Source organism: Cydia strobilella, chromosome 20 (assembly GCF_947568885.1).
Source record: "Cydia strobilella chromosome 20, ilCydStro3.1, whole genome shotgun sequence".
NCBI classification, from domain to species: domain Eukaryota; kingdom Metazoa; phylum Arthropoda; class Insecta; order Lepidoptera; family Tortricidae; genus Cydia; species Cydia strobilella.
The window spans coordinates 5163605-5190489 of NC_086060.1; the positions used below are offsets into that span (position 1 = coordinate 5163605).

The 26885-nt window shown below is 38.2% G+C and overlaps 2 protein-coding genes across 2 annotated transcripts in view; one reads left to right on the forward strand and one right to left on the reverse strand.

Moving 5' to 3' along the window:
- LOC134750775 (myrosinase 1-like) overlaps positions 1-3587 on the forward strand; it is a 190423-nt gene extending 186836 nt beyond the window's left edge. Inside the window, exons 5-8 of the mRNA XM_063686017.1 lie at positions 215-523; positions 1723-1894; positions 3035-3101; positions 3380-3587. Of these exons, the coding sequence (XP_063542087.1) occupies positions 215-523; positions 1723-1894; positions 3035-3101; positions 3380-3587 (756 nt within the window). The remainder of the gene's footprint in view (positions 1-214; positions 524-1722; positions 1895-3034; positions 3102-3379) is intronic.
- Positions 1-26885, reverse strand: part of LOC134750566 (soluble guanylate cyclase 88E) — a 131811-nt gene that overhangs the window by 81112 nt on the left and 23814 nt on the right. The gene's annotated exons all lie outside the window — the stretch shown is intronic.

The window sequence follows — 26885 nt, forward strand, 5'->3', positions numbered from 1 at the left end:
GATACCACAAGACACCATGTTTAAATTGTTTTCATTCCCAAGTAGGTACGTTCTTCTTAATCTCTCTTCTTCTCTTTCTTTCGAGTTTCCTTTGCATTTAATTCTTCCCTTCTCGTCACCGAGGTTTTCCATTAACTCCCCCGTTATTTTATTATACGCAGTTTTTTCATAATTTTTTTCTTCGTCTAGCTGATCTGTCTTCTTTTTATTACAGTTTGGCCAATACATGCACCCAATCTTCTCAAAATCTGGAAACTACCCGCAGCGAATGATACACCGCGTGCAGGCTGCTAGCACTGCTCAAGGACACAACTCCTCAAGACTGCGTGGCTTTAATCAAGACCAGATTACCTACATCAAAGGCAGCGCAGATTTCCTGGGACTCAACCATTATTATACGAAATATATATATAGAAACAATTCTGTCATTGGAATGTTTGAGGCACCGTCGATGGACGATGATGCATTTGCAGCTTCGTATTTCAATCAATCTTGGCCGAGATCGCACGCTCCATGGATTAGGGTAAGTTAAGTCTACTAGAGGAAGATCCATAATTGTTTTAAATCTTGAAAGCAGCAAAACAGCAAAAATAATAAGCAATTTTTTGCCTCCGCAAATATGATCACATTTCTTCCTTTCGCTCTCAGCTTGGCTGGCTTCCAATTCGACAACGTCGCAATATTCGCTTGCTTTCCACTCTCTTTTCTGTGCTTAACGATCCACACTCTCCTGAGTACCTCAAATCCTTATTTCAATACTACGGCATTTCTCGCGACCGCCAACTTCGCTCTTCTGGCAATATGTCTCTCTCCATCCCTTTTCACCGAACCGGGTTCATGTCGTATTCGTTCACTGTGCAGGTGGCGCGCCTTTGGAACGGACTTCCTTTTAACATAAAAAATGCGCCAAATAAGTTCACGTTCAAAAAATCCTTACGTGCTTTCTATGCTAGCGGAAAGAAAGTTTCTTAGTGTATTTTTATTAGTTTCATAATGAGTCTCGTCGTTATTTATATATATATATATATTATATAGTATATATGTATATTATATTTGTATATATGTGATTATATGTTATTTTTATTTTATTTTTGCTGTTGTATTTGTAGCACCGCCCACAATTTCTCTGCTTAGCCTTAAGGTTGACTGGTAGAGAATGCCTTATGGCATTAAGTCCGCCTTTTGTACTGTAAGGTTTTCTTTTGTGCAATAAAGATTAAATAAATAAATAAATAAATGATTATTTGTATGTGCAAGCAAGCAAAAACTTAGTAGTCATGATGACAACACTATCGATAACTGTAATTTAAAAAAATATAAAACTACCTAAGTACTGTTACCTAGAGATGATCTTCGATCTTTTGTAAAAGTAGGCTTGTGACTCAGATACTTATGAATTTATTTAAAATGTATGCTACTACCTAAGACCTTAATGGAATTTAATAATGTGTTAATTGAATAATTTAATCCTTATATTTTATTAAATTTTAATGTTATATACGAACTGAATAATGATTGACATGTAATATTTAAAATATTATGAATAAATGTCTATGTCTAAGTTTAAAGTGGCTTTATTTAGAGATTTGCATAGCACCTCGCAATATCCACTATCTTGTAGGTAACTAAATTCCTATGTCAGATCTACATACGATAGGAATTAAAGTTGTTGATGGCAGAATAGTTCAGTTATAACATCTAATGGAATATTTAACATTTAAGGAGTATGGACCTGGTTTGCACTACCTCCTGGCCCACATAAAGGACACGTACGACAACCCCCTGGTATATGTAACAGAGAACGGAGTATCAACTATTGCTGGCCTGAACGACCACACTAGAGTATCCTATTATAGAAGCTATCTTAGTGCGGTGCTTGATGCGTTGGCTGAAGGTAAATACATCAGAAGGCCTAGCCAAGATGCCGATCGTTTGCGCAGTAGTGAAAGAAACGGTTATGTCTCTCTATCTTTCCTCTATTAAGTGCGACAGAGAAAGATTAACGTTTCTTTCGCTACGGTGCAAAGGATGGGCATCTTGGTTGTGCCCCCAGAGTACCAGCGAGGAATTGTGATAAATGACTCTTTTGTATTGATGATATTAAATTAAATATTCAGGTGACGATGACGGTATCAGTAATAGAATACGACCCAAAGATGAACCCTATTCTTAATTTAACGAAGTGACTATTACTGGTCAAGCACTGATGCTGTCACCGTAACTACAAGATTTTAGGAGCGGTTTGATATAATGTTTATTGGTATCATGCATGTATGTGCATGAACTTAGGCAGATATAATTAATTTGTTGCGATTGGTATTTATCATTAAAATGTGAAAATTACGTTGTTAGACATAGGATGTAGCATGTCATAGCTGATCCAGATTTGAAAAAGTAATTCTCCTAAACAAATTGAACACGGGTATTCAACAACAGGAGGGGCAAACCAAGGCAGCGGTGGCGTAATGTCATCGCCAATTAAAACGCCTGTGTGCTAGCGGAAACCGATGTCCAGGATAGAGCGAAGTGGAAGACAAAAAAGTAGGAAAGCGTACCCGTCACAGTACGGGACAAACGCTAGGAGGATGATGATGATGATGATGATGATGAAATTGAACGCGGGTATTCATTACACTGATTTTTAACTTTCACGATTTTTACTCATTATTATTCACAACGATATAATCACGTAAAATAAGTTTTAAATTTACCTCCGACGTACAGTCGAAGGCAAAAATATCAATCCAGACAAATGGCTCAAAAATATCTGAACACGACTTTATTGTCTAAAGTGTAAGAGCGTACAGATATTTTTGAAACTTTGGGAATGTATATATATTTACGCCCTTGATTGTACATTAACGTCCACGGGGACAACGCCGTCCTTGAAACGTCGGAAGTAAATTTAAAACTTATTTTTCGGGATTAAGTCCCGCCGTTATGAATAATAACGGGTATTCATTGTTCTGTGATGACGGAAAAACGGCTCCAGCCTACATAACGAATGAGAAATTACTAGACATTTAATTTTCAGGCTGCAACGTCCAAGGATACTTTGCTTGGAGCTTAATGGACAATTATGAATGGTCTTACGGTTATACGTAAGTATTTACATAGAATTACTTTCTTGTTTCTCATTATTTTAACATTACTTCTCAAACAGATATTAATTACAGGTAATGCGTAACTATAATACATATCTTTACGTTTAGTAGGGACGTAAATAACAAAATTGTAGTGATAACATAAAAAGATTATTTTATATACATAATCATATCTCATATTATAATCAGAAGGTCGATTTGTCATCAATTGCATTTCCCTAGTAACAATAATTCTCAGACGATTAAAAGTTTTTTTTTGTATATTTGTCTGACAGCCAACGCTTCGGCCTGTACGAGGTGGATTGGGAAGATCCTGAGCGGACCAGGACGCCCAGGAAGTCAGCGTTCGTCTACAGAGAAATTATACGTAGTCGGACAATTGACTACGCCTATAATCCTGACCCATACGCCGGCGGCGCGAGCGCCGTCAAAAGCTCTCTCCTTGTTTTCGTTATTGTTGTTTTAACTGTATTTTTTAGCTAATATATCTATTCATCATCATTTTGTTTGCATTTGTTCACTGATATAGGGTGACTATATATTTATTGGTTTTTCCATAGTAATTGGCCACTTAAAGCGTTTTCACATTGTCCGATCCGATATCGAAACTTATTTTGAAACTAGACATAAGTATCTCTCGGATCCCTCCTCCCCACCCAAACTACCCTATCATATTGACAGCACGATATTCATTGACTCGTATAGTATCAGAAACAAAAATATATCTTTTGTTCTTTTCGTATTAAGCGTATTAACTTTGCTTGCTAGTAAGATTATTTCTTTCAGATTAATTTTAGTCACATCACACGAAACCTTCTTCTTCTTCTTTTGGTGCCATGCCCATCTAATGGGCGTCGGCGGTCAGCATGGCATTCAACTTCCTGGTCTTTGCTAATTTCTTGAGAGTGGCTGCGTCTTTTGTAAGTGTCCAGTCCTTAATGTTATCTATCCATTTATATCTAGGTCTACCTCTCCCTCTTCTTCCCTCAAATTTTCCCTCGATAATTGTTTGTAATAAGTCGTATTTCTTATTTCTGTATATGTGACCCAGATAGGCTGTTTTTCGTCTTTTTACACGAAACCTAAACAAAATAAATTGAAACTACATACTTGTCTAAGTAAATATAAGTTTCACTCGTACGCCACAATGTCTAGTTTAAAATGGCAGTAAAGTTTACTGCGTCTACTTAATTGAACGCAATCCAGACAGTTTGCAATTGAAACTTTGTAACTATTGCTAGACTTTTCCGTCCCTGTATTTAAGGGCCACTCCACACTAACGTCCCCCGAACGTCTGCGTCTAACCAAACTATGGCTGCTGCTCATCGCAACGTTGGCGCAACTGCGCAGCGACGCCATTTTCCATAGCGCTGACTATACGCCTACGCTCAAAAGACGCAAGTGTCTCTCTATAGGTTATTGCTCAAATAACCACGGTATGGTTATCACTTATCAGTTATAACGTACAATAATATATAAACGACACTCTATAAGTCAGTGCATAGTTATTTTAATATTATAGTTATAAATTCAGATTTAATTATGAAGGAAAAAAATTACCACTAATTTTGAGCTTATAAAATTTATAATCTAAAAAACAAACGGGAATCTAGAAAACCAAAAATGATTTGAGTAGTCATTAAAATCCGTGGTTGAACGAGGGAAGAGAGAATGGGGATTCTGAAACGCAATATGAGGGCAAATAATTGACCTGATGGCCATAAGCGAAGAAATCCAGGGCGGCTAAATAGCCAAAATAACAACAGAAACATTGTCACCATCATCGTTACCCGAACACTAAAATTTTTTTAAATAAAGAAGATCAAAAGTAAACAGGGGTCGTAGCACGGTACGCTTATCACACGCTTATCACCATGCCTGTCACGTTCTAACAAGTATGTGAGTGCGAAAGTGACGGACTTAGTGATAGGGGAACCATGCTGCGCGGGCAGGTAGAGTTAGACCAAGATAAGTGTAACGATTTTGACAGCACACGCAGTGCATATATCATGGAGACAAGGATAAAGATAAAGATATTGATATGTTATAAAGGAGCAAAATCTCTATGTATGAAAAGTGTCGATAAAAAAACAGTAATTAGGCGGCGCCACCATACACCGAAATAATACCAAACACAACCTACGTAATTTGGTCGGGTTATTTGTTGCCGTCTATGGTACATGTCATACTCATGTCCCAGAGCCTACCTAGCGCCACCTATTTACAGCTGAAAGCTGGTCACTTTTGCAATAATTCTGCCATAAGAGATTGTCGTCCTTTCTATACCGTCCATAGTGCATGTGTTATTTTAAACGTCAAACTTCTATGAAATGATGACGTACAAATGCTTACGCGCGTATATGCTTGTAATGCTTGCACTGCGTATGCTATCTAAATCGTTGCAGACTTTTCTTGGCCTAACTCTAGGTACTCTTTAATCGAAGTTTATTTGAAAACTTTTTTTTTCTATTGCTGTTGGTCTCATAAAAGTCGTTCAACAACCTCTAGCCGCCCAGAGGGCTAAAATAGTCTCCATTCCATTTTTTTGATAAATCTGAAATGCATTTGTCTTGGCAAGGTTTGATCTCATCTCGCAAAAATAAAGCCAAACGTTGAGAAAAAAAAACGCTCTGTATTGGCAACATGAACCGATCGTAATATTTCTGCCTAGTTTCATCATGCGCAACTGAAAATCACACGTCCCAAACTGCTTACTGACAAAAGAACTTATTACCATCAAGGTAATACCAATTTAAACTCTATCACAACGGGTTTAGATTCCAATTTGAATGCTACATTTTCACTACTACATTTTAGATTAGAGGTGTTTTAAGACAGTTCTTTACAAGCAAGCAAAAAAGGTTGCAGGGTTTTATTTCGCAATTTTCCTCGTTAACTATCGGATCGTTTGTCCGTCCTTTTGACGAGACCGCTATTTACATAAGGATGCGGAAATTTAGACGCTAGACGCTAGATTTTAGAAACTAAACCCTGCATACTAATCCAAACATAGGCTGAAAAACATTAAATAATTTCACGGTTTAGACACTTGTTTTTTTTTTAGTCACTCGCGCGACATGTTTCGGAGAGCCTAGGTCTCCTTTCTCAAGCACTAACAGTGCGAGCAGCGTTCACGACGGCCGTGTATCGCGTACCGCGAGTCTAAACCGTGAAATTATTTTATGTTAGTTATGTCTCACAACAGTTTAAATTCGATTACTGAAAAACGTTGTTCAAATAGAAATTCACTGGTGATATCTGAGAGTTTTGGAATAGGTCGTGTTGCGATTTTATTTCTACAGGAAGTTTTGCATCCAAATAAGGGTTTTTTTGGAGGTAAGAAATATCCAAATACTCTCGTACGTCCTGCCGGGAATCGAACCCGGTAAAATCTGTAAAGAAACCTCTTCAAGTCATGTTATACCTCTTAGTATTCGTTTGGTAATCTTGATAGCCAAAACGATGCCCCATAGCGACGGTCGGACCAGGCATACATTTTTAGGGATCTTTTCTTTCGTGTAAACTATTTATGTAATTTATTTGGTTTGGGTACTAAATAAACTAAAATTATCTACCTACCGTAAACTCAGGTAAACTTAGTCTACATATTAGAACTATATAGGTAGTCTAAATTAAATTAAAGTTCTTATGAAATTATGTTGAGTATACTACTCCTGAAAATAAATACGTTTATGTAACGAATAGGTACAATAAAAATATGGTTGTTAATAATCAACGTTAAATTGTTTCTGGTAAGTATTAAAACAAGCTACTGCTTATACCTACCAGAAACAACAACAACAACAAGGGGCGGATTTGTTGTTCAATATCTCGATAAATATTCAACCGCTGAACGGACGGATTCCGTCCGAAAAATGTATGTGTGTGGTGCTGTTAATTACCGCCATTTTTAACCCTGATGCAAAAAGATGGGCGTTATAAGTTTAACACACGTTTAACATGTCATTGTGTAGGTTTATGTCTGTGGTTTCCAAAAATACAATAGTTTCATAATATGTTTATTTATATTTATACTTCTTTTTTGGCAGGAATGTTCATGCCCGAATAGATATCGTTAAATGGTATTGGAGTCCTGACAAAATATAGTTATTTGTTACACAAGGGTGCAAAGTTGTATTTTACCCGCGAGTGTTTCAACACACAAGAAGTAAAATACATTTGCACCCGTGTGTAACACAAAACTTTTCCCCTCACTATAGCGAGGAAAGTGCAACATCCAAAGGCGTTAGATCATCTTCATCACTGGAATCACTTATTTTTGTACGATATTATAACAGAAAACACTGGAAATTCTGATTTTTACGTGAGTCGGTGAGAAGTGCTTTTAAGTAAAAAATTTGTTGACAATGTTGACATTTTTGTTCTGACGTATGAAATGTCAACGATGCGTTTTGAAATTGCATCGACTCAACTTGTGCGTTCAGAATTATATTTAACATCATTATAAAAAATCTAACGTTTCTTATGGAATTTTAAGGTAAATAAAGCTAAATTCGGTATTTTTATTAGATTCTCAAACCATTTATTTAATGATAATTAATAGCGAACGAACCATTATTATGAGCGTTTTACGTTTTGTTGTCAAGCTACTTAAACATGCTCCATTCAAGGTCAAATTACTTTCCCCACTAGTGGATAAAATGCGTTTTTCCCCGCTTGTTTTAAAGGCTAAAAGACGGCTTTCCGAGCTAGTGAGAGGATACTTATTATGATTTTGACTCTCTCAAGGTCAAGGGTCGGCAATACCAACCATAGCTCGCGAGCCGCATACGACTATTTACAGGTACAACATTTTTATGGGGCCCAGGCCTGAAATAAATGAATATTTAATTTAAAGGTATTGTGGCTCTTAGAAAAACTTCAAAATAAAATAAAAACACTTAAAAATTTCTAGACTCCTGAAAACATAGGCGGCATATTTGCGGCACTTGGAGATGCTTGAAACTAGTGATTTCTATTATTTGATTTTTTCTTAAAAGTTTTCCGACATCTGGGGCCCATTTCTCAAACGGCATTATTATTAGTCCACAAACTGTCAAATCGTATTGGTTTCCATGACAACACACTAATAGTATTAGCCTAATATGGTTCGAGAAATGGGCCCCTGCTCTCGGCATACAACCTACAAGGATAGACCTAATATGAAACTGAGCCAGGCAAATATTGGATTACCTCCATTCACAAGGCCGTCAACACCTTTAAGGGGCCCACTGATTACCAGTACGCCGGACGATATCGGCCTGTCAGTACGATAATTTGACAGTTCCGAACAACTGACAGGCCGATATCGATCTCACTTTCTGTGGAAATTTTCTTTTGCTCTCTGAAAAGTTTTGTTTTATATGCTAAAATATCTAAATTTTTTATTTATCTAAGTACTCGAATTTTCAACCTGTATTCAGAACAATGTACCTAACCCAAATGAGAGCAGGTAAGAAATTCAACAATCTATAAATTTTGAAGTAAGTAAGAGTAAAACTATAGAATTCATGAAGTATATTTAAATTAATGTCCGCTTCACTGATTCGAACTAAGTGTAAGTCTATAAATATAGTCCGTGAATTTCGTTCTCATTTAGAGTTAGACCAAGATAACTGCAACGATTTTGACAGCACAGACTTAAGTCATAATTTCATAGAAGTTTGACGTTTAAAATAACAATTGCACAATATCAAGATCGCTCAGCAACCTATCTTGGGCTTACTCTATGAAAATACTTATTAAGTATTGTTACGAGTAAAATGTGAAATCAGATTTTCAAATTTTGAATGCCGCTTAAGGGGCCCACTGATTATCAGTTCGCCGGACGATATCGGCCTGTCAGTTGTTCGGAACTGTCAAATTTTTGTTCTAACTGACAGGCCGATATCGTCCGGCGGAATGATAGTCAGTGGCCCCCTCTAAGTAATTCTGATTCAGAATCTCTGAATACTACTGTGACTGTGACGGATGTCTGATATTGGCTCTAGCGCTGTATTGCGTTCTGCTGTAGTTCGTTTCAATCACGTGTGTCGTTTCTAACTGACAAATAATGTATTTATGAGTCTTTATTGCAGACTTGCAACTACTATTTTATAGTATGTGGGTGGATAAACTTTTCATTGTTGTTATTCTGTCTCGTTAGCCAGGCGACAACAAAAGCATTGTTTTTTCGAAGATATTTAATATCCCACCTAATAATATTGTGCCTATTGTCGCACTTAGCATTTATAATATTGTTAACTACAAATCTAAATGTCATATATGTTATATGTTACGCTGTTATATCGTCGCCCAAATCTTTAATACTTAATTTTTTGTGTTTTCTCGTAGGGTATTGTATCTTTGTATTTGTATTTTTATTTGTTTTGTATTTCACAGTGCCTTGGTAATAATACTGTAATGCTGTGTAACTAATTTGAATAATTAACATACTATATGTTATATATGTATATATAGTTAGTTCCTATTTGTTTTTTTATATACTACCTACTACTATTCTACTAATATGCAAGGTACATGACCAATTATGGTAAGGATTTAAGGGTTTATAATTGTCAATAAAAATGTTTGTGGTTTTAAAAGTGACCCAGGCGACCGTAACCATGGCAACGCATGACAAGATAAAGTTGATTCACCCATCATCTATGGCCTGTCCGATTTCTAAGATCAAGTTCGCCATACATTTACTATGGCGTACTTGATCTTAGAAAAATGGACGGACTATACAGTCAAGGTACTAAATATCGACAAGGACGAAGCGCCAGAAATATGTATACATTTTTGCCTAAACAGTAAGGTCGTGTGTACATATTTTCGGCATTTTATCAGTGTCGATATTTAGATAATTTCTTGACTGTACTTCAAATCGGTTGGGTGAAGCAAATTATTCTTATGACTTGATTCATCATCATCATGTCAGCCGATAGACGTCCACTGCTGGACATAGGCCTCCCCCAAGGCTCGCCACTCCGACCGATCCTGTGCCGCTCGCATCCACCGAATTCCCGCGACCTTCACCAGGTCGTCGCTCCATCTCGTTGGAGGCCTACCGGCAGTTCGTCTTCCGGTGCGCGGACGCCACTCCAGAACCTTCCGGCCCCACCAGCCATCAGTTCTGCGAGCAATGTGCCCCGCCCACTGCCACTTAAGGTTTGCAATTCTGCGAGATATGTCGGTGACCCTAGTTCTACTGCGGATATCGTCATTTCTGATTCTATCACGCAGAGAAACCCCGAGCATAGCTCTCTCCATTGCCCTGTTGACTTGATTGTACAAAATAAATTGTCCATCCTCGTCGCCAATGTGATGTCTCTTAATTATTGAAACACAAAATAATTAATGTAGTTTATTTTATTAATAAGACACACGGACGCCATGTCTGGTATAGACCAGCCACAGTGTACATACACCACAAAATGCGATTAGAAATGGAAATATAAATATAATGGCATTAAACCAGAAAATTTATGAATTAGGTGAAGGCCCAGTTACACCGTATATTCGCCGATCGGACGATATTAGTCATTCATCGTCACCCGCCGAGCCAATATTGACTCGCTTTGAAGTGAAGTGGCGAACGCAAATAAAGCTAAACTCGGATTACGCCATTTTTCTTTTTCTTTTTTAATTTGAGTGTCAGAGGGACAAATGGACATTTACAATTTTGGTAGTAATTACACGCAGTCTCGCCAACCATATCCATTACTACGACATAAGTGAAAAAAAATATGTGTCGGTTTTTCGTCCGCACATCAAAGGTAGTGGGCCAGCGATGGTGCGTATGCATCTACACGTGGCCGTGGCCCATTCCATAGTGCGTGCTCTCAACCATCGTATGGCCATCTGGCTGGTCCAGCGCTGGGCCATCGTGTAGAGGAGCCATTATAGCAATGCCTCGGCTTCTCCTAACTTCCTTTATAGAAAAAAGTCGTGTCGTATAAAATTTCCTATTACAGTATTAGTATATTAGGAAATAAACTAAGAATAAGTGGTGTGAAAAAGCTTTCCTTTTTGCCACACGTGACATAAAATTGACGTAAATATTTAAAAATCTAACCTAGAAAGTGTTACTTTATAAACAATTGTACACTAAACAAAATTATTTAGATTAATTTGAAATAACAAATTAGCCATAAAAACCTTTTAGTGCCGGGTTCCTAATTTGACTCGTAAATATTTAGTAGGTACCTACTGCCCCTTTAACTCGTTAAACCAATAAACTTCGGTATTGTAGCCTTTGTATTAAGTACCTGCATTCTTTAATTAATAACACAGACGAATAAAACAGAGACCCTACCTTTTTGCTTCGAAACTTATCTATCAAGGATCTAAAAGAGTTAATATTTCTAAGTCAGTCCCCATTTTAGAAAGCGCAAGCGTCCAAACCAGTCTCACTGCGATCTCCGAACACATAGTTATATTACGGAGCTAGAGGGTTTCATACACTGGTTTGCGAATGCTTGGTTAAAATAGTACAACCAGTCCTGCATTTATATTGGTTAACCTGAGGAATGTAACAGCCTTACAACCATCTAAATGAGACCGTTAGCTCGCGAGTAATATTTTTCTATTTGTCGCGGGTAGATTGGATCGAGCAATGGCTCCAGTTTAATTAAAATTTGAGACCTTGCTATGTTGATAAAGAATAGTCTCCATAAAAAAGGTAGTAACTACTATAGCTATCAATTTTCTCGGTTAACTTTATGTCGTGAATGTACAGACTTGAAACATACTCCTCTCTATGTAGAGCTCGCAGAGGGCGCAGGCTGGTCCCTTAAGACAAAACTTTGACTTTATGACAAAATTCATGAATTGTAAAATCTAAATATTTCCTTCTTATTTAAGATCTTTGCTCTTGTCGGTGAAGCACCCTTCACCCACAAACCCCCCTTCCCCCTTCTAGATATATTTGAAGCTATCGACTTGTTCCAAATTAGTGTCATTTAGTTTAATTGGTCTATTTCTTTCATATAATTTTGATGCTGTTAAGATCTTTGTTTTGTTAATATTAATTTTTAAGTCTGATTTCTGAGAAATTGAGTTCATATTGTTAATATCTATATACCGCTCCTATTTTAAAATCAGCTTCTTATAGGGTAAGACCTCCAGTGAATAAACACTGAAGCAATTATCCAAGTTTGAAAAATCATTTCTCAGCATTCATTAATAATTTGAATAATTAATTGAAATTTAATCAATCCTCATTTAATAATTAAGAAAGTAATTTCTGCGATTTTTTATTACTTTCATAGTTTTTGAGTTATAACATTATTTATCAAAAAGTACCCAATAACCTAATGAATGAACATGAAAACTAGTGAATGAACACCGCAAAATCCAGTGAATGAACATAATTTCGATCTTTTTAATCAGCATTAAAAAGACATTTTTAACACAAAACCCGTTTCCAGCTCTATTCTAGTAGGTATAGCGAAAGCGTTCATATCTTTTTATCCCCTCTATTTGATATTAAATATATAAGAATGTAATAAAATCATGGTTATTCACCAATAACACAGAAATCTGTTACATATTAATAAGAAAAAGAGAATCAATATTTAAAACAAGAAATAACGTGCATATTTTGATGAAAAAAGGTCAGGCTCAGCAAATAATGCTTAAAATAATAGACTTTTCATTCCGTTGTTCGTGCTTACATTGTTCATACATAGAATTAGTAGAAGCCAAATTTTGTACTGTTCATACATAGGCATAAAAAATCTAGTAAATGGACTATGAAAAACCGGCCAAGTGCGAGTCGGACTCGCGTTCCAAGGATTCCGTACATTACATTACACAATTTAAACAATGTATTTTTTATGTGAAACGTGAGTTACGTAAGTGAAATGTCTTTAAAAAACCCGTAGGGGTCAGATCAAAAACTAAGTAATTATAGTAATAAGAATAAAATAAGGTATATCTAGTTACGCATGTAATTAGTAGCTTCAGATACCATAGTTAAAAAAATGCAGCGAATTTAAGTTTTTCATACAAAACTTGTTTTTGCTCTATTTTGTTTGTTTTATAAGCTGGAGCTATATAAACTAATTACCGGCATAAATATACCTCATGTCATTGTATGTGCAAAGTTTCATTACAATCCAAAACGTAGTTTTAAAATTAGAATGATTGTCCGTTTGTTTGGGAAGGTGAAATTCGGCCGAGCTTGCTGCGGACTCTTAACAGTTAACTCCGAGTTAGTGGCTAACCCTGGATGGTGCAAGTGGCCCTAAGTAGATATGAAATCTGGATTCTTCTGACAAGTCTGAACTGGAAAAAACCGGCCAAGTGTGAGTCGGACTCGCGTTCCAAGGGTTCCGTACATTACACAATTTAAACAATGTATTTTTTATGTGAAACGTGCTTGAAATGTCTTTAATAAACCCGTAGGGGTTGGACAAAAACTAAATAATTAAGTCCGACTCACGCTTGACTGCACATTTCTAATAGGTTTTCCTGTAATCTATAGATAAAGTTCTATTTTGTGTATTTTTTTCAACATTTTAGACCCAGTAGTTTCGGAGATAAAGGGAAGGGAATGATATTTTTTTGTCTATTTTCTTGAATAACTTCTAAATCGGTTATCCTAAAATTATAAAAAAAATGTATCTGAGATTCTCATAATGAGCTCTTTCATATGATATGTAACACGATATAGTTTGAAAAACTTTATTTTTTAATTTTCTCATTTACCCCCCAAAAGTGGCCTCCATGTTTAAAATTCATTTGTTTTCGTTATATGTCCGTGTTTGGGTCACAAATTTACATATGTATACCAAATTTCAACTTAATTGGTCCAGTAGTTTCGGAGAAAATAGGCTGTGACAGACGGACAGATGGACAGACAGACAGACAGACAGACAGACGCACGAGTGATCCTATAAGGGTTCCGTTTTTTTCCTTTTGAGGTACGGAACCCTAAAAATCTAGAAATTTGGTTTGTTCCAATACTGGCTGAATGAATCAGAATCGTTTTCTATGCAGAATCACAAAAAACAAACTCAATACCATTTCGTTTACATATAAATTTACAAAATAAATGAAATCTAGTAGACACCATTGAATGAACACCCCGTTCATTTACTGGTTTCAGAACATTTGATAAGCCAGTAATGGAACTAAAAAAAAAAGACTTAATCGCATAATACACCCACAAAGTGTATATATATATATTTATAGACTAATCTATCCAAATAACTAAACTTTGTAGAGGTAAACATTAAATAAGCACTTCATATGTTGCTCCAAACGTACACTGTTTTTATCTGGGATCTAATTTTTCCATACAAAATTTCATAACCAGAAACACGTAAACTTCAAACGCCAGTCACATTCAAACTGGTTGATAATAAATTTATCACGGGTTGCCATTGCATAGGAAATAAAGTTGTTTATAAGAAAAAAAAATACGATAAGTGGTAGAAATTGCTATATTTATTATTTTAGACAAAAAACGTGAATTTGTTCATTTACTGGGGGGTGTTCATTCACTGGTGGGTTTACCCTACCGTCATCTGCATTCGTCAATAACCCTTGAAAGCTATCCAGCATAATCGTCAATCGATGCCACTCGATATGTAAAGTGGTCGTAAAGGAGTTGCACGTACGGGGGGTCCAATTAGGTAGGCGATGTCGCCAATAGTGATGTACCCTTCCTTGGGATATTCCCCACAATTAAGGGACAAAACTTCACGTTTTCGGTAAAATTTTCCCCATTTCCTAAAGTTTTTTTGTGGACATGTTCAAATCTCACTAAAATATTGAATAACCTAAAATTATCACAATATCGAGCCTTGCTTGGCAATAATTAATCCATGTATGTACTAACAAAAAAATATTCTTACCATTATCTCGTAATAAATTCATTTGACTAAAACAAAACGTATTATCTTCAAAATATAACCTTTAGCTTGATACATAAACGCAAACGTCTGTTAAAATTATCAACAATATGCTGCAGTAAAAAAATTGTCAACGTTATGGTTACGTCTATCATGCGTTGTGGGGCTGTTTCATATGACCGTGTACTTCTCCATATTGGAGCGGCCGAGGTGCTCAAAAATATCTGAACACGCACTCTAACGCCTTGACAATAGAGGCGTGTTCAGCACATTGGCCGCTCGGATTTATCTGATGGCGGCTGAACATGACGCTAATAACGATATGTCAAAATGATTTCAGAACACCCATTATTAGGAATAGTGCAACGCACATCACTGGTTGTGAATGGGAGCCGTCCCATTATTAAAGCGTTAGAGAAATGTTTACGACGTGTCGAAGGATACCCGAACTCTTTCCTTACGTAAACAGTCTTTTGGTAGTTACGTAAACTCTAATACTTATATGAACAAATACAAATTTTACTTTATTTGTTGCTTTAAGACACTTAAACAAGGGTCACTTGCGCCATCCAGGGTTAGCCACTAACCGGTTAAACCCGGAGTTAGCAGTACAATTTAATTTAACCCTGTGTTAAGAGTCCGCAGCAAGCTCGGTTCTCCATCGAAACGTAGTTACGCTCTCATTTTAAAACGACTAGCTAGATTGCTCTGAAACTTTGTACTTACAATAGAATAAGGTATTACTAGTTACGCATGTAATTAGTAGCTTCAGATACCATAGTTAAAAAAATGCAGATAATTTAAGTTTTTCATACAAAACTTGTTTTTGCTCTATTTTGTTTGTTTTATAATCTGGAGCTATATAAACTAATTACCGGCATAAATATACCTCATGTCATTGTATGTACAAAGTTTCATTACAATCCAACACGTAGTTTTAAAATTAGAATGATAGTCCGTTTGTTTGGGAAGGTGAAATTCGGCCGAGCTTGCTGCGGACTCTTAACAGTTAACTCCGAGTTAGTGGTTAACCCTGGATGGTGCAAGTGGTCTTAAGTAGATATGAAATCTGGATTCTGTCTGACAAGTCTGAACTGGAAAAACCAATAAAAAGTCTGCTTGTCATTGGTCAATCGAATGCCAGTCACGTCAATGTTACCCTCAACATCTAATGATTAAAAAAAACTGGACACGTGCGAGTGGACTCGTCCACCGAGGGTTTCGTACTTTTTAGTATTTGTTGGTATAGCGGCAACAGAAATACATCATCTGTGAAAATTTCACCTCTCTAGCTATCACGGTTCATGAGATACAGCCTGGTGACAGACAGACAGACGGACAGACGTACAGACGGACACACGGTCAGACGGACAGAGGAGTCTTAGTAATAGGATCCCGTTTTTACCTTTTGGGTACGGAACCCTAAAAATTAACCTAGAAATAGTGATCCAATAGGATTAGTTTCTTTTACAATTTCATATTTCAACCAGAAAGTGCAGAAATATCGTTTCATTCAACTTAAATTCTGTAAAGTATCGTAAAATATGGAACCAATAACGGCCGGTCTCGACGGATGCAACAGATCACTCACCTCTAGATGCAGCAAGTTAAAGTATTCACACTGGCGCCGCAACCGGATGTGGCGGCAGTGTGCAATTGCGACAACGCTGCGCAAGTCTACAGTCCTCCTCGCGTCGTATTTCTCATTGCTGAGGGTCGTGATTCCCCCGCTGGGAGATCAATTTCTCGTTGATGATGCTCCTCCATTAATGTCTGTCTTTGGCGCCAAGGAGAGCATCATGTTTAAAACCAAGCTAAAGACTTTTTTGCTAAGCAAGTGTTTTTACTCAGTGGAAAAAATTTGTCAGCCTACCAATTAAAATTATTTATTGAATTGACATTATATACACTCAAATTAGAATTATTCATACAAATCATACATATACCATATAAATAATAGTATTATTGCGTAATTGACATATTTTTTTTTTTAGTTGTAGTTGTACAAGTTAAGACTGACATTTTATAATTGTAATTATTATTATTTTTCATTAGTAAATTATTTTTGTTATATTTGAGCAAATTAACGTTTATTCCTTGTGTATGTGTATATTTTTTTGTGTTAGCCTAAGTATTTTAATGTATAATTTCCAATGCGATGTAAATATTGCTTGTGAATGAAAAATAAATGAAATGAAATGTAGCTTGGTGTTGAGAGTTGAGCGGATTTGGTCGGACCATCATATCGGACTGCGATCTCTCGATCTCCCCAGTAACCATTAATTGTTCGAGATTATAACCGTCTTTCCGGGCAATGTGGCCGAAAAACTCTAAGGTCCTTCGCAAGCAGCTGGTGGAGAGTCTCGTTTTCACGTTGAGCTCTCTAAGGATAGACGTGTAGGTAGAAGTCTTCAGTAGAGGCACCAATATCCTATATTTATAGCAAATCCAATTTGAAGACCGCCTGAGTACAAGTACAAATAACCGTAATGTACCGGTAGGTAAATCAAATTGCATTTGAATTAAATTGTTAGAAACTTGTTGGTGCTGGTTTTCAGTGCCGCTGATTGGTCCATTCAGTTCTACCCGTCAACAAGCAGTATGAATGCGTAATGTTTATGAAATAGATGTCTAGTTAGCAAAACATTTTACTAGTATCTTAAATATGAGATAATCCTTATTATAACTGAAGCAGTTTATTTAAGTTGTAAACACATTTACATGACATTACAGTGTATATAAAAAAAAATGGAATTAAACAATAAACTACAAAACTAACTAAAATATTTTATTCAAAAAGACCTCCGCGAGCTTTACCGGGTGCAAAGGTGCCCATCACACTTGCCGCGTTACCACGTTGGATAGCGATGGCCAACCTTTGCACCAGGTACGAACCCGCGCGAGCATCAGAGGTCCTCTCCCTAATCCTATGTCCCACCTCCCTAACGATATGGCGTCAGACCCCCAACACCCCGTTGTCTCGAAGGCGAGGGGTACAAAATAATAATTTGCCTCGAGGATGGAATATTTCGTTCTCTTTCTTGAAGCTGCCGACTCTGCCGCAGCGCCAGGTGTCTTCACCGTCCGGCTGAGATGTGACGCGGCGAAAGTGCTGACGCACGTGGCGTCCCACAGTAGGCACTTCCCCTTCTGCCATGGCACCAACGTTAAACCGTCCGGCCTTTTGCCATCGGTGCGACAGAGACCCGGTGGTTCCAGAACACACGGTATGTTCGCGGATATTAGGGCTCTCCGGACGATGTCATTAAGCGCGTGGTGTCTGGGAAATCTTCCTGAGCAGCGACAGCAACTCAATGCGTGATGGCCATTAGCTTCCACTGTGGAGCCGCAGATGCATTTGTGAGATATGCAAACATCGCAGCCCAGGCGAAGAGCTACAGCCACACGCATTGAGTCACTGTCGAGGAGTGTTCCCAGGTGAGGGGAAGGCAATGCCTGTAACCACGCTCCCGCTTCTACCTTTGACACCGACCGGAGTCTTGCCAAATCCACACCCGTAGCAGCACTCAAGAGACGGGCAAGTGTGTTTCTGGCAGCCGCGTTATCCCACGCTCTCTGCACTTGTGGAGCCTCAGGCACGGACACAGTTGGGTAACGATCTGACCATATTGCCAACGCATCGCTAACAAAGGGAATCGTAACCCTGTCTCCATGAGAATGTAACATTTTAGAGACAAGGTCAACGACCCCATGCGCTGACGCTAGAAAGGCTGGCAGGCCTACGTCCCTCGCGCGCCGTAAACCCAGACCACCATGACGTACAGGCAGAGAAGCTTGGGTCCACTGGTCATCAGAAAGCGACACATTTAAGATTGTTTCTGTTGTATCCTTTAAGGTGTCGTCAAAAGAAGACACCTCATCAGGACACAACCACGTCGGGGTGGTTCTTAAAAGGTACGTTATTTTTGGAACCGCAAAACACATTCTAAGTAAAACTAGGGCGACGTGGGTACCTATATTATTGAGGCGCTCCCGGGCGCGCAGAAGGAGCCGTTTCCTGGCCTCTATTGCATCCGGGATGGCGTCTGGGAATATTGGGCAGCCCAGAAGGTAAAAAGTGGTGCGTGAAAGTTCTTTGAGACCGGGAAGCAGAGTCTGAAAAGAATACAAAGAAGAAGAAAAAGTGGGGCTGCAGCAGAAAAAATCACACTTGGTCGCGTTCACCTCCAGACCCATCTCCTTAAGACGTGGAAGAAGAAAATCCAAGTCTTGCTTTACAACATCAGGTTCTCCTCCCAATGTCCCGTCGTCCAAATACCATGTGTTAAGAGGTGACTTTAAAAACGGTATTATCTTATGGATAGCGAGGCTGAAGGTGAGCGGTCCGAGTGGATCTCCCTGCTGCGCACCCACCTGGGAAAGGATCAAGGAGTCGTTGTAGAATAGGTTAGACGGGGAATGATAAACTTGGTTCAGAAAAGGGTATAGAGACGGTGAATGTTGTTCTATTTCGCTCAAAAGAACGTCTCTCTCCACGGAATTGAAGGCATTTTTAACATCTAACTTGATGATAACGCAGTCTGTGTTTGCTGGGTCAGCTACAAATGTGCGAGTGGCATGGATAGCGGCTTCACACCCTCTTTGTGTGCCAAAGCCTAATTGATGTGGCTGGAGATACCCAGCCATTCGTTCCCTTACCGCACGACACCCCAGTTTTGCTACTAAACGCCGAAAGGTGCTTCCCACAGCAATTGGCCGTACGCCTCCCTCTTTTTTAGTTAACGCGCACAGAGAGGCTCCATACAAATACGGGCAAACTTCGGGGTTTAGTTGTCCACTGAGTAAAAAATTACAGAGTTTAACGAGACACTCAAGCAACCTTGCCCGTTGTCGCCAGCCGAGCTCGACGTCAACTCTTTTAAATGAGCTGGTCGAATTCCGTCCAAGCCCGCGGCTGACCCATTATGAAAAGTCCCAAGCGCTTGGACTACTTCCTCTAAGTTAACGGTCAAGGCTTGAGTAGTCCTATCTGGCTCCCGGGGGAAAATTAAAGGGCGGGACGGGGGCGGGTGCTTTGTCTGTAGGGAGGCAAGAGTCTCAGGACCCGGAGGTGCTATAGAGTCATCTGATATTAACACGCGAGCGGCGCCCCTCACATCACCTTCGAAGACTTTATATTCTATTGTCTTTAGGACAGAGGGCATACGGGAGGAAACTTCCGCGGCACTTACATTTTCAAGCGAAGTAGACGAAAATCCGGTGGCAACTAAGTTATTCTTCACTTTAGACGTGAGATTGCCCGGGGCCTCAACGTCGGGTGCTCTTAGCGCCGAATATGCAAAAGTAAGTAGCGCACACCAATCGGTAGTTTCATTGGTCTCAATGCACTTACTAATAACGTTGCATAGTTTTTCCGCCGCCAGGTTTCTCGCTCCCCGGGGTATGTGACGAAGCACCCGTACTGAAGTTTTAAGAGTGCCGAGGCTCCTGAGGGTGTCCCCAGATGGTTGCAAGCCCTGTGAGCATGTAGTGGCGCGCCCGGGCTGGCTGTGGGGGACGGACTGGATGGCGCGGGGAGCCACCCGAGCAGATGAAGGCTGGCTGCGCTGGCTTATTATAACTAGACCTAAAATTTCTTTGTAAAATCATTAAAACTGATAATAAGCACGGAACAAGTACATAGAAGAAATATATTAACAAGGACAAAGACGAACTTATCCATTTGAGGGATCTTTTCTAGCTAACCTAAAATAGTGTAACGGTGACTATTTCGATACCTACTGGCAGACTTTAAAATTTAGTCTCACCTTGACATCACTCGTTGGTTCAATGCCCTGTAAGTGATGTCAAAATTTGAAATCTAAATTGAAAGTTCAAACAGGCTTTCTGGTTTCTCCAAGCTTTCGAACTCGACAGGCCATTGAAATGCACTGAAAGGCACAAAAATAGTATATAATTTTTAAGTTAATTATAGGTTAGTTATTTCATTTTATTTAACTCAAATGTCAGGTTAACAAAAAAAAACAATTCAATAACAACTTAAGACTAGTCAAATATTCCCCCCCCCCCCCCCCCCAGTTGTCCCTGGCGCAAAGGTGCCCATCACACTAGCCGCGTTACTACGTTGAATTGCGATGGACAACCCACCAGGTACGAACCCGCGCGGGCGGGCGGGTTATTTAATTCTGTTTTATTTATAGGTATACTAAGTTTGTAAGTAATTTTGTCTCTGAATATTAAATACTCAAACGGGTGTTTACGGTAAATACTTTATTAGGTACAATATGACAATGACATGACATGACAATGTTGCCTGCTTACGCTCAGTGGCAGGACCTCCGTGATGCGACAAACAGGGCGATAAATGTCGCTACCTTCTGGTTCCGCACAGTTTGAAACCATCGACACGAGAAGAAGAAAAGCTCAGTGGCGATCGAATCCCAAATGACAATATTTTATATTACTTAGTCAAGAGTGCTTTAAAAAAGCGCTTCTGTTTATGAACTCATTCATCGTGAAATTCATTTAGGATATTTCGCTTTGGAGCGAGCAATTTTCGAAACCTTTTGCAGCCAAATTGCGTCATTCGCGGGGAAAGAGTTACAGACGAGTATCTGATTCAAATTCTCAGTTCATATAGTATATATGTGGTTAGTTGTTTTGGGTCAGCGATGTATATAAATATATTTAATCTGAAAGTGGCGAGGGTACATTGGAAAATAGGGATTTTACTTTTTTAATTATATAGGAGTCAAACGAGCACACGAAACGCCTGATGGTAAGCAATTACCGTCGCCCATGGACACCCGCAAAACCAGAGGGATTGTTACGCTGACGCGAAAAACTCGCGAACGCGAAGCGAAGCGGCGCGGCGCGGCGCGGCGGGCCCACGGCGTTCGCGTACGCAACGAGATCGCCCACGTAGGACACTTCCATAGGTATCAAAGGATTGATTCATTCCGCGCCGCATCGCTTCGCTTCGCGTTCGCGTGTTGTCCGCGCGGCAATCGCCAACGTTACTCATGCACTGTTAGTGCCTGAAAATGGAGACCTAGGCTATTCGAACATATCGCGCAAGTGACTAAAAATACGTGAGTGAAACCGTGTTTAAAATTAGCTTAGTAAGTTATTTTACGTTAAAATACGAGGAAATTGATTGTTCGTCACTTTATTTAAACAAAATATAATACGCTGCGAGAAAAAACCGGCGAAGTGCGAGTCGGACTCGCGCACGATGGATTCCGTACCATAACGCATAAAAACGGCAAAACAATCACGTTTGTTATATAACCCCACTTAAATATTTATTTTATTCTGTTTCTACTATTTGTTGTTATAGCGGCATCAGAAATACATCATGTGTGAAAATTTCAACTGTCTAGCTATCACGGTTAATGAGATACAGCCTGGTGACAGACGGACAGACAGATAGACAGACGGACAGACAGACAGACAGCGAAGTCTTAGTAATAGGGTCCCGTTTTTACCCTTTGGGTACGGAACCCAAAAAAATAGGGCAGTTTGATTAACGCAACTCGATCGCATCTAATTTAATTGATTCAATTTATTATCAGAGATGAAGGCATGTAACTTGCCTTCAATAACTGTTAATGAACAAAATGGCAATACATGAAAAAACAATAAATAGGTATATTGTTGAATGAACGCTTTTGTGACTACTCTGTTGCAAGCGTCTATAAGCTGCGGTGATCGCTTTCCATTAGGAGGGCCGTCGACTTTACAAAGGTGTTTTATTTTTTAGATTTTAGTAATATTAATACAAAAGCAGCTTTAGGACAAAGAGACTTTCTATTTCATAAATGTAATTGACTCCGGTCTCGAAAACACATTACAATATTTTTTCCAAGAAACAATCTCTTAGATGTTGTAATTTACAAGTGTTGGTGTAAGTGCCGTTTGCAAGAAATTATGGGGTTATTTTCAGTAAGTACTTGCTTTAAACAATGTTTATTTTCTACAATTGTTTTTTGTATTGTTCTGAAATACCAACAGGTAATGTATGTTATAGCAGACTTACTGAGAAAGGTATAAAAACTTGAAGGAGATTATGTACTGTCGGCATCAATAGTAGCGGATGAAACAACGCGTCAAAATTATCTGACATCCCGGATAACTTTTCTAAATATTGATAATTCTCTAAAATATACGTTCAAAAGTAGGTATATATTTTACAGTCTTACTTGTTCTACAAATGAAGACATCACTTTTTGTTAAGTTGTTACAGAATACTTTCGACGCGTTGTTTGATCCGCTACTTACTAGGTCGCAGTCATTCACAGAGGCTGATTCTGATTTAACAATTTGTTACGAATGATCTTGTTTTGATACGAACTTGGCGATAGCTCACGCAGATTGGTGCGAGCGAATGCACTGCAGCGTCAGCATGGTTGCATTTTTATCACCTGTCACTGTGCCTGTCACTTTCGCACTTACATACTTGTTAGAACGTGACAGGCATGGTCACAGGCGATAAAAATGCTACCGTGCTAAGCCCGCTGGACGTCATATCATTAACATCTGCACTGTGAGTCGTGTCGTAACTTAATGTCAAGTGCGTATCACAATAAGATCAAAACCATAACATTAATATTGGTAAGTATGAGATTCGGCCTCCCTGTTGAGCTAATTTCTACGTCATAGCCGATAACATGGATTTTCCGGTATATAGCGAAAATGCTTCTATCCGACAGTGACTGATAACTGATAAACAGAGGCCGGAATTTTCGTGGCATTTTTGAGTTGTCTTCCGATATAGATATATTGATACAATATAGAACACCTTACACAAAAATCGTGGTTTAGCAATTCAAATAAAAATAAAGATTATTATTTTCTCTCAAATCTTTATTACTCAATCCCATTCTGCTCTGTAGGTTGTAGATTTGGTTGATTTTGCAATCATTAATTGATTTCAATCAATATTCATTCGACTGAATATAATATTAAGTAAATTAGAACTGTAGGTGTAAACCGTGTAAAGGATGACTCACGTTAGACCGGGCCGTGTCTGGGCCGGAGCTTCCGGCGCTTACTTTTCTATGACATGACAGGTGATCACGTGATGCCTTCCATAGAAAACGAAGCGCCGGAAGCTCCGGCCCGGACACGGCCCGGTCTAACGTGAGTCATCCTTAAACCATCACGAATCAAAGTGAGTCATTGTTTGGGGAGTTTAATTTCAGAGGCCACTTACAAGACGTTCAGTTAGATTGGATTTAAAAGAGACATTTATCCTATACAGCAAGGTTTAGTGCATGTTATTAGTGTCATATGAATGGTATTACTGCTGCGGGGTTGACGCGGTATTACTATAACTACCTACCTTGAAAAATTTCGTTGCAGTCGCGATTTAGTCTAATGCGACATCCATTTTATGAAGAACATTTACAGTAACATCGCCCACGTCAACACTGTAACTATAACGCTGCTGTAATACTACTGCAATCGCAATTTAAACGTTACTTCTTTTTATTTTATTTATTTAAATATGAAACAAACGGTCATACATAAAATATTGTTACAGTTTCTTCTCTTAGTCTAGACCTATAGTTTCCGTTTTTATTAAACATATCTTTATATATAGCACGAAAAAGTACCTATCTTGGCTTAGGTTCAGCAGATTAGTAAAAGGTTACACAGAACCTAGAGGTTACCTTGCCTTCTGGATCTTGCTCTATGATTAATTCTGGATCTTACTCTATGATTAATTGATTTAACTCAAGAACTTATAGGCTGAATTTGTAAGAGGGATTAGGTTACATGCTTGCTACGATTAGGGCACATAACTAAGTCAAATATGAAGCTTTACGTCACTGTTAATATTCTTGATCAAAGGAATGGTACATTATCATATTTACCAACATTAAATGTAGCAATAACATAACAATGCCAGTAGGTAAAAGATATCACTTACTAAACTCTTTTTTTTAATATTAAATAGGTTAATAAATCCGCAATGTAGGCTTCATCAGGTGGGTACAACCATTAATCCGCAACAGGCAACACAAACAATAGGCTATCCGCAAATATGCTTCGTCATTTTCCCTTATGCTAATTTAAACTTACTAAATTGTTTAATTCCAGCCAACTAGGGAACAAATCAAATTATTTTTATGAATTATTTTTTAATTTGTGTTGTTTAAGTAGTCACACTACTATATATAAACTACAAACTGAAGTAGATAACATACACTAAAGAAAAAGTGACCAAGTCCACCGATGGCGTAGGCGGCTATTTCAGTTTATTGTATCATTCCAGCTTAATTGAGCTGTTTTTTTTAATTAAGGAAAATACGTTTCCAGGAACTCTCAAACCATTTAGTCATGAAACGAAACCACAATTTTCAGCTTGACATTCGTTCAACTTTTTACTTGAATAACAAACATTCCACCCACCTATTTGTGTTGACTTAAGCAACTGCTATTTTCTGTAAGACTGCAAATTGATGTATTTTTTTTACTAAAGTATAATATAGCAGTATTATTATAATGGCACAAGTAATTTGATTTGATTTATTGCAATGTCATCATAGGACATGCCTCTCTTCGAGTACGCCAAGTGTCTTGAGCTAATCTCATCCAGAAGTGACCCAGAATCTTTTTAATGTCACACATCGAGCTAACACATGATTCGCGCTTATTTTTACCATTGAACTATTATTACTAACGCATAGAAACGGCCCAGAGAACCAGTATTTAGCGCCATGAGTTGCTGCCGTTTTGGCATCAAACCATAGAAGCGGAGCGTGAATCTCGCGACCTAAACGGTTAATCTATAACTGATTTGGGCCATTGCCTAAGTAAATACGTGTGCGTAATGAATCGGATCTTAGACCCTACATTAATCTCGCTCGGGTCCAAATCAAGACCTCACTGACGGAGATAAATTTCTCTTGCGTAAGTTGCGATCTCATATTTAGAGTGGTGTTGTGTTGTATCCCGTAATTTTACCTCTGAAGTCCTGCCCGCGCAGCATGGTTTCCCCTATCACTAAGTCCGTCACTTTCGCACTCACATACTTGTTAGAACGTGACAGGCATGGTGATAAGTGTACCGTGCTACGACTCCTACTCGTCCTTGGTCTCTTGTACTAGCAAAATATCGACTACAAATTTTTCCTTTAATAATAATATATATATAGGTATATATATATATATATATATATATATATGCCCAGCGAATTGGCATCGCAATTCAGCGCGGCAATGCTACCAGCCTTCTGGGCACCTTACCATCCGGCGCCGAGCTAGCTCCCATTTTTTACTTATAAATATAATATGTAGATATTTTTAGTTAATTTAATTATTTATGTTTTTATATTTTTATGTTTGTTAGAAATAAACATATGGTTATTTAATAATAAAAATATGTATCTATATATATATATATATAGTATATTCAGCTATTTAATACTCAATGCAATTAAGCTGTGTACCACGTATAATTAAGTGATGTTTCACTGGACTCATACACTAATGACATCATAAATAGCGAGTTGATCCGTTAATTCACTGGACACTTAGATAATTACTTAATTAAAACTGATCCGTGTCTACGTATTAATCGACAAAAGGTACACGAGCTAATAATTAAGCTTATCTTTATAAAATAATTATGCCAATTTAATATTTTTAATAACACTGATTTAAACTTCACGATTTTTACTCATTAATTATGTTTTTAAATTAACCTCCGACGTTTCGAGAACGGCGTTGTCCCCGTGGTCTTAATTATACGCGATTAAAGTGAAGTAGATAACATACACATAAATAAATAGAAACAAGCTGATGTATTCGTCATCCGAATGTCACCTTTTATAGTGTATTGTATTTCTGACCTAAACGTTAGCGAAGGTCTCCGTTTTGACTCGGGCAATTTGCTTTCGTAGTGTAATGTCTGGATGTTCTCTTCTACAGGTCGCAATTCTCAATTGATTCTCGTGAAATTTTGTAAGCAG